General features: G+C 40.8%; 1 protein-coding gene across 2 annotated transcripts; it reads left to right on the forward strand.

Moving 5' to 3' along the window:
* The first annotated feature begins 225 nt into the window (after nucleotides 1–225).
* On the forward strand, nucleotides 226–6,660 carry LOC116263930 (cysteine-rich receptor-like protein kinase 44). Of its 2 annotated transcripts, none has more exons than XM_031643762.2 (7): nucleotides 226–1,188; nucleotides 2,769–2,903; nucleotides 2,984–3,105; nucleotides 3,382–3,592; nucleotides 4,837–5,074; nucleotides 5,354–5,504; nucleotides 5,610–6,660. In XM_031643762.2, exons 1-7 carry the CDS (start codon nucleotides 384–386, stop codon nucleotides 5,952–5,954), a joined length of 2,007 nt encoding a protein of 668 aa, XP_031499622.1. In that variant the 5' UTR covers nucleotides 226–383; the 3' UTR covers nucleotides 5,955–6,660. The 2 variants fall into 2 exon arrangements, with proteins under 2 accessions (XP_031499622.1, XP_049936377.1); XM_050080420.1 differs by lacking the exon at nucleotides 226–1,188 and adding an exon at nucleotides 1,840–1,921.
* The last annotated feature ends 2,550 nt before the right edge of the window (nucleotides 6,661–9,210 follow it).

Raw genomic sequence — 9,210 nt, forward strand, 5'->3', positions numbered from 1 at the left:
TTTGAGGGAAACCATATACTAAGTTATTTATCTTTTGAGTTTAATAATGTTTGAGAATAATTTAGAAAATGAACAGCTCTTATAACAAGATTTTAACAATAGAAAAAAATAACTTTTTTTTCATAAAATAACGTAAATTTGATACATCTCCTGTATTGCTTTTTATGAACGTATCCGAATATTCACATAGGAGAACTCTTGCCAAAATCTTTCCATGAATGGTATTTGCTCTCGAATTTTATATTCGGCCCTCGGATTGGTATTTATTTCAATCATCGCATCAGGCCATCAGGCCAGGCCCATCCCCTGGTTCGATCTCTTCGTCCCCATTCTTCCATTCTTCCGAGAAGTAGCAGCGAGAGAGAGAGAGCTTCTCTTCTACAATGAGAAAGGTGACAGAACGCATCCCCTTTCTCTTCCTCATCTTTCTTTCTGTCCTCGTCTACCCAAGCCTGTGCTACTACCTGGACAGCTCGTGCTATGGCACGGCCAACTACACCACCAACAGCACCTTCCAGAGAAACCTCAACCAAGTCTTCCTCAACCTCACCACCAACGCGCCGCTCACCGGCTTCTATGCTGCCACGGCCGGCGAGGGCACCGACCAGGCCGCCTACGGCCTCGTCCTCTGTCGCGGCGACGACCCTGACTACGTCTGCCGCAGCTGCTCCTCAGATGCAGCTTCTCAGATCGTGTCTCGCTGCCCCGGCGTGAGAGCCGCGGTCATATGGCTTGATGGGTGCCTGCTCCGCTACGAAGACTCCAATTTCATAGGCACCATCGCCACGAGTCTCAGGTTCAGCATGCCGCAGTCCGGCAACAACTCGAACCCGGGGTTGTTCGGCCGGCAGCTGGGCCAGCTCATGGCCAACCTCTCTTCGTCGGTGACCGGCAGCGCGTCCAATTTGAGGTTCGCGACCGGAGAGATCGTATTCCAGGGCTCGCAGAAGATATACGGGATGGCGCAGTGCACGAGGGACATCACCATGTCTAACTGTACCAGCTGCTTGGCGAACGTGGTGACGGAGATACCAACCTGCTGCAGCGGCCGCAACGGGGGAATCGTCTACACGGTGAACTGCGGAGTGAGGTATGAGGTGTTCCCCTTCACCTTGCAGCCCGGAACTACGGCGTCCCCAAATGGGGATCGGACCACCAATGGCTCCTCTGCTGCCCCCAATGGAACCAGTAAGTAATTAAATATCATTTCCTTCTCTCTTTCATTTGTTTATCAGTCTATTAGTCGGTAGCTTTAATTTTATGAGGATTAATTATTGGACATAACGTCTCACTGACTCCTTATCTTTATAAACTTAACGAGCTCGCTCAACCTGAAACTAAAGCATCTTAAATGTGAAATGACGAGTATTCTCTTACTAAGATTGGTATTCAATGACCACCATCATGGAGTTTCGTCTACCGATCCCCACATTATTTTTCTTCGTATTCTGTCTGTAATAGAGGTAGCTAAGCGTTGACCTTGCCAAGTGGCTCGCCTAAGCAGCCGAAGTTGATGTTTCTAATAATGCTGTAGAAAAACAAAACTGGTTATATGGACAGGCCAGGAAGACAACCCCAAAGCATCTTATCTAAAATTTGAAATATTTTACTGGACATGGAACACTAGAATGACAAAGAAAAAGATGGTGGGGACGGCCGGGCTTCGTCCGTTTCCAATGGAAGGAGCAATCGAGATTGCGGATATAATTTCTAGTTTGGAAACATTTCCACCTTACAGCTGATTTCTAGTCATAATTTTCTTGCTACCACACTAATTCTGCAGTTAAGTAAAAAATTCAGGAAACAAGTAAGTTCTTATGCTCTCTTTGTTAGCGTCTTTTCAAGGTTTTCTTCATTCTCATGCTGAAAAAGTTCGTGTCAACATTTTACTTGCAGAAAGGAGTTTTGTTTTCTTTAAGAGGTAAGCGCCGATTGACAGTCAAATGCGAAAATTGAGCTCGTATCAGAAAAGTATAGATAATATGAACCCTGTTCTTGAATTTATGGCCGCAACATGGACCTGGTTTTGTGAAGCAGCGTCGATGGCATCCACCCCTCTGCCCTAAAGATGCTAATCCAGTGGATGCCAATAATTGGGAGCCTATTGTTGGAAATGGTAAGATGGATGGAAACCAGGATTCGATTAAGCCAAGGGCTGCTCACCGTCCCATGTATCTGAGTCTCGGTCTGGGTGTGGACCTGAGTTTGTTTATCTTTCTCCTTCCTCTTCTTCGGTTTCTTCTTTTGGTGTCGTGATCGTGAGAGACAGAAAGAGGGCCTCGTTCCTTGCACCGAGCAAGTAATCCAGAGGGAGAAAATTAAAAAAAAAAAAAAATTATTGTGCCACAAAGAAAAGCAAAAACGCGGTTGGATTTGGACCCGTCGTGTTGTTAATAGAGCTTTGACAGAGAAACGACGAGGCTGGTAAAGCGTTTCTAGACCCACACGCAAGATCTTAGGAGAAACTGAAGCCGGTTCATGTTTCTCTCACACATTCCCGTCGGAAAAAATTAAGCAAAAGAATTCAAATATGCCGCGACATTGCTTCATATGGCAAGTATTTCAAAAATTAAATAAATGTTGTACGTTTCATGTTATGCTTCGAGAAGAGCCTGCTCGACGTCCATCCCTTGTTACTGTGTCTGCCACATTCTTTTTTTTTTTTTTCCGAAGAAGTGAACAATTTGTCGCACTTGGATAACTTACTGACAAGAATAAAGCCTCAACTATGATATTATATATTGGCTCACTTTCTGCAATTCATGCAGGTTCAAGCAGTAGCAGTTTAAGAAGAAGCATTATCATCACTCTCTCCATTTTGGTCCCTTCAGCATTTTTGCTTGTTGGAGCTGCGTATCTACTGCTATGGAAGAGAAAAGCGGGATCTCACAACGAAACGAAAGGTAGGCTATGGTGTAGGAGCAAAATGCCAAGGAACAACATGATATTCAAAATGTGGTTAGTGATGAAACTCTGTATGCAGGAGATGGGGAAATAGAAGACATAGAATCATTGATTTTCAGCTTGGGGAGCATAAAATCTGCTACCAACAACTTCTCCGAGGCAAATAAGCTTGGGGAGGGCGGATTCGGTCCCGTCTACAAGGTACCTTTATTAGCCAGCGAGGTGCTGTAGTCATGATAGATATGGTCATCCCCAAAGTGCTACCAAACTTGTACATGTTTGGAATGAGGCAAACAGGGAATAGTTCTGAATTTCTGCTTTTCTGAGGGAAGCTGTTGTCTTCAAAACTCAAATGTGTGATCTCTTACTTGGCAGCCTGAACATGTTACCGTCAGAAGCAAGCAATGAGCTTGTTGGATATATGATTGGCTTGGTGAAAATACACCCTCACATTAAGAAATGTTTGATAATTTGCAGGGGATACTGCCAGGAGGAAAAGAGGTAGCAGTGAAAAGGCTTGCAAGAAGCTCAGGCCAAGGAATCACGGAGTCCAAGAATGAGGTCCATCTGGTAGCCAAGCTTCAGCACAGGAACCTTGTCAGGCTTCTCGGTTGCTGCTTGGAAGGATCAGAACAGTTGCTTGTTTATGAGTTTGTGCAGAACCAAAGCCTCGACAAGATTTTATTTGGTCTCTCTCTCTCTCTCTCTCTCTCTCTCTCTCTCTCTATCCCCACCTCTCTTGAGATACTTTTTTGCGAGCATAGAGCATAGTTACCGACACTATAAATTGGAGTCTTGAGTTGTACCAAATGCAGCTCATAGCATGAATATAAGTTTTCATGATCTGCACGATTGCAGACGTATAGTATTTTTTCATGAGAATTTGCTAGTCATTAGAAAGTTAGAAACATAATACCTCGATAAGCTACTCTTTTGGTTTCAAAATTCTTCTGCAAACGAACAAATAATAAATTTTCTTTCCATTTTCTACTGCTATTATGTTAAACATGAAAAGAAAGTGGGAAAAAGAAAAAACTTCCAATGCCTTAGGACAATCTGTGTTGGTAGTACCATCTATGACTACCTGTGACATCTCCACAGGTATTCTACAGCAAGACTGTCGATTACAAAGGCAAGCCAGGTTTGTTTTTGGCCAATCAATTGTTTTTCTTGGAAAGACATGTTAAGCAGAGACGCATAACTAGGGTAGAATCATGTTCCTGCCACATGGTATAAGTTGCTTCCGAAAAAATCTGTTGGAAATTTATGCTGTGCAAGTGCTATCTGACCAGCTCTTTCTATTTGGATGTGACACATCTGCAACTGAGATTCGTTTTCTGCATTGCTCGATACAGGTTCTGCTGTGTTAATTCTCTCACTCACTTGCTCTCAGCTGCCTTCTCCAGTCACTGAGAAACTGAATTGTTGATATTGTACTTCATGTAGAATTTGAAATTTAAGTGGACAGATGCATGTCATGTATAAATATAACCTTTTATGAGCATGTTTACATAGATGTTGCGTTTTTCATGATTTGGAGAGTTACCTAGAGAAACTACCTTTTAGTTTTCAAACCTCTTGTGAAAAAAGTGTAAGTTTTCAATTCTTTTTCCTGACATGCAGCTGAAAATGAAAGAACATGAAAATTCCTTCTTTTTACGAGTATGTTGCTTCTGCTAGTCATCTGCTGTAAGCCTACCGCTTACAGGGATATGTATAGGTTTTTGGCTTCCTTATCATCCAAACTAAGAAAATATGTCAAAGATGGACATATAAGTAGCGTAGGCTCATGATTATGCTACCCGCTATATGTTGTTCTTAAAAGATTTGTTTTCTGGAATCTTATGCTGCGAGTATTACCTAGAAACACTTTCTATTAAGATGTTATATTTTGTACAACTGAATTTTGTTTTTCTGGTTTACTCAATACAGATCCACTTAAACGTGTGCAGCTTGATTGGACAACGAGAGTCAAAATCATCTACGGCATAGCAAGAGGACTCCTATATCTTCATGAAGATTCCCGTCTAAAGATAATTCATAGGGATCTGAAAGCCAGCAACGTCCTGTTAGATACCGAAATGAACCCTAAGATCTCAGACTTTGGAACAGCAAAGCTTGTCACCATAGATCAGACACATTGGGACACGAGCATGATTGCTGGCACTTAGTAAGTTTCCAACACGATGATGCATTTTTAGGAAAAGGATAAAGAACATCTTTTTTCTTGCATTTTTTACCCAATAAATCATGAAAAGAAATGTGTGTGTGTGTGTTTGTGTGTGTGTGTGTGTGTGAGAGAGAGAGAGAGAGAGAGATCATAATAATGTGGTGCAAGAAATGAAAGAAAAATCAAGAACATCTGTTCCAAGTATAAAAATACAAATACGGATTTGTTATCCGTAAGGCCCTGGTTGACTGGTTCTAACATCTGTCATTTGGTTGAAAGTGGTTATATGGCACCTGAGTATGCAATGCGAGGTCAGTTCTCTGTCAAATCCGATGTTTTCAGCTTTGGGGTTTTATTGTTGGAGATACTTAGTGGTCAGAAGAATAATTTCTCACACGAATCATTGTTTTCCCAAGACCTTCTTTGCTATGTAAGTGGAGATTCTGCTGCCAATGTACTTGTAGTTTATTGGCTTTAGCATCTAAACATTTTTATCGATTCTCTAAGCTTGTTTTTCTGTTAATAATTGGTACAGACCTGGAGGCTGTGGAGAGAGAGTAAAACAATAGAATTGATGGACCAAACACTCGGTGAGTCATATGAAGCCAATGAAGCATCAAGGTTCATTCAAATTGGGTTGCTCTGTGTTCAAGAAGATGCAGTTCACAGGCCAACTATGTCTTCTGTTGTTGTCATGCTTAGTAGCAGTTCCATGCCTCTTCCAACTCCTTTTCCTCCTGCACTTCTCATGGATAAGAGTACAAGTGAGACAGAAACAGTTACAAGTGTGTCAGTTCCTGGTAAAGGTGAACCAAATGGATCACAGCCTTCATCCGCTGATGGCACAACGTGTTCAAGGTTAGATGCCCATAAAAGTTAAGGGCTTCGTGCCACATTTATTGTGGTGCAAAACGTTGCATCAGCAAAAATCAATGCAAAATTTATGGTTGAAGTGTTAGCGTGGCTATTTGCTGTTTATTTTTGTCTTCTACATCTTTAACGAGGATTAATGAGGATTGAAGGCAATCTCTTTCGAACACACATCTTTTTGTTCTCCTGCCTTGGAAACAGCAGGATTGCAATTTACAAGTAGGTCAGTTACCTCAGATTGTTAAAAGGTTTCTTGAAAAACAGCACCATGCTGCATTGAATGCAACAGCATCAAACCGACTCCTGATTAGAAGATTTGAACAGCTTATTCAATTTAGGGCAATGCAGACTTGTCAGTGGATGGAAGTTGTGGCAGTGATGTTTCTTATGTAATCCACAGAAAGGTAACATAAAGAGAAGCACATGCCAGAAATGAGAACAAGAGATCTGTTAAATAGTGTTTTAGAAGATCAGTGGTACTTTTGGTCTAAGAAACAAAATGAACATGTCCTAGTATGATATTCATGAGAGCTGCGCAAAATCTCAATTAGGCAAAGCATCAGCTCAAAGGTATAATGCAAGTTCTTTTTTCTCTTCTTTTTCCATTTTTTAAATTTTAAATTGAAGTCAAAAACCTCGTTCTTGTGACTCTAATACATTCCGCTATGTACTTAATCCATAATATAATGTTCAAGGCCTGAAACATCTTCCACTTACCTGAGCCAAAAGTAATGCAGTTACGGTTGAGTTTACATATCCCCCAATATGACGAAGTCCTTTCTGAGTATTGTATATGGACATGTTTGGCAACAAATTCATGAAGTTGAGTGCACAAAGGGGGGAGCACATATCTTTTCGGAAGAAATTGAGTGCAATGCTGGACGTTACTCTTAAATTCTTGAAAAAGAAAATGGTTGTAACGCTTACATACTCCAATTAATAATTCTGAACATCCCAGAACATGGAGGAACCAAAGATTTACATCAAAAATTTATATGTGAATTTGCTGTAACATAAATTTTGCTAGAAGCAATTCGGGCAGATGGGTATGAGCTTATTCAGATACAAGTAAAGATGTCAGTGCACTTTCATTTTTCAAATCTCCCCTCGATCTGGACTTTGGTGTAAGTCCAACTTTGTTTTTAAGATAAATGAACCGTGCTTTCCACAATGGTTTAGTAAAAATATCAGCAAACTGTTCGGCAGGTGATGTATGTCTAGTCTCTAAAAGTTTGGATTTTTGACACATTCACACACCTAATGTTAGTCCAGCTTTATATGTTTATAGCGACTATGGCGTAATGGGTTTGTAGCCATGTGTAAAGCTCATAGTTTATCACAATATAAAACCGATACTTTAAAGAGACTGAATGCCAAGCCTCTCAAAATGTAGGAGATACAAGATAATTCAGCAGTGGCCAAGGCTCGTGCATGATACTCAGCTTCGGAGCTTGAACCTGCCACGGTTGGTTGCTTCTTTGCTGACCATAATATATAATTAGGCCCAAGATAAATGCAATATCCATTGGCGGGCAGGCCTGTAACTGGACAACCTGCTCAGTCTGCGTCTCCAAAGCCCTGGAGGTCAATGAACTTGTTACCTACGACTGAATGTCATGATGCAAGGTGACTTTCACATTAACGTAAAATTCTCTTCACCAATTGAAAATGGAACACTGTTGAAGGCTGCACATATTGTGAAACAAAATTGACACTATGTACTACGTCGGGCCTAGTAAGGGTTAAATATTGCAGGCTCTCAATAAGGCTGTGATAAAATGAAGGATCCAAAAATAAGGTATCATCTTGAGATGGATGAGGCAATTCAACCATGGGTGTATTTGCTAGTTTGCGTCTTCTAATTCGGCTTCCTTAAGAACATTTGATGCATACCATGCTTGATTAAGAAATATGCTTGAATAATTTTTTGTAACCTCGACTCCAAGGAAATAACGAACATATACAAGGTCTTTCATAACAAAACTACGGCTGATGGAAGATATGATGAATGCCGTCAAAGACAATGGTTTATCACATGTTGGAAGGATGTCGTCAACATATAACAATAGAATAATGAAGCCTTGGGACACTTTATATACAAATAAAGTAGAGTCGGTGGTGCAGGAATAAAATCCATATTCCATTATCAACTCACTAAATTTATTGAACCACGTATGATATGATTGTCATCGACCATAAAGCGCCTTCTTCAATCGACATACATGGTGCGGTGTAGATGAATATGAAGCTGGTGGTTGTTGCTGTATACGGGCTCATCCAACGTTCGATGAAGGAACCCATTTTAGATATTGATTTGATGTATAGACCAGCCATGACACTGGGCAATAGTAAAAACGACGCTTATAGTTGTCGGTTGAGAGCAACATCTGGTTTACTTCTTTTCTCCGGCCAGTAGGGGAATGCGGGGTGCGGGTGCCGGTGCGGCACATATCAGAAAAATTAGGTGTGGCGGTGCGGTGAAGATATTTTATTAATATTAATATTAATAATATTATTATTATTATTAATTTTTCGTAGAAATTAAATAACACAATTAAAATTATACATTTTATGATAGTGGAAAAAAATCAAAAAAGAAATGTTTGAAAAAAAAGGCAAACAGATCGTTTTATGAAAGCCACCATTCTTTAGTCCGTTTTTTTTTTAAAGAGAAAAGAGAACATATAATATATCTATAGATGTATTAAATTAGATGCAACGGCCGATGGGTGAGAATGGTGGATTTGATTTTGTGGATTTTGAATCAGATCCAGATCCAAACCATACACGCAGATGAACTTGGTTTGGATTTTGTTTCGACTCGGAACTAAATCCAACCCCCTGGGCGCGGTTTGGATGCGAGCTCATCATCGGGTGCTGATTGAGTGCGCACCTGGAGCGCACCCGAACCTGCACCCGCAACGCGTTGGTGCGGGTGCGAGCTCAAAGGAAGCGTACCCAGGTGACATTGGAGACGACTGTCTATAATGGGATGCCAACAATTTGTATTGTCTCTCGCAAGACCCATAAGGATGTTTGTCATGCAATCTCTATTTATTTGGAACCAATGTGAAATTTTCTACCTTTAATTAAGCAGTCATTGCATTTGCGTTAATGTTCACAATCCCAGTCATTGACTTGTTCCTATATCTTCAAAACAAACAATAGTGCCCAAGTATTCCGCGCTAGATGAAGCAAGCAAGAAGCATTCACAGCTGCTGGCCGCACAAGCGTGTCATCCTCAAAAAATATTCTGCAACAACTTT

The sequence above is a fragment of the Nymphaea colorata genome, chromosome 11, assembly GCF_008831285.2.
Source record: "Nymphaea colorata isolate Beijing-Zhang1983 chromosome 11, ASM883128v2, whole genome shotgun sequence".
Lineage (NCBI taxonomy): Eukaryota > Viridiplantae > Streptophyta > Magnoliopsida > Nymphaeales > Nymphaeaceae > Nymphaea > Nymphaea colorata.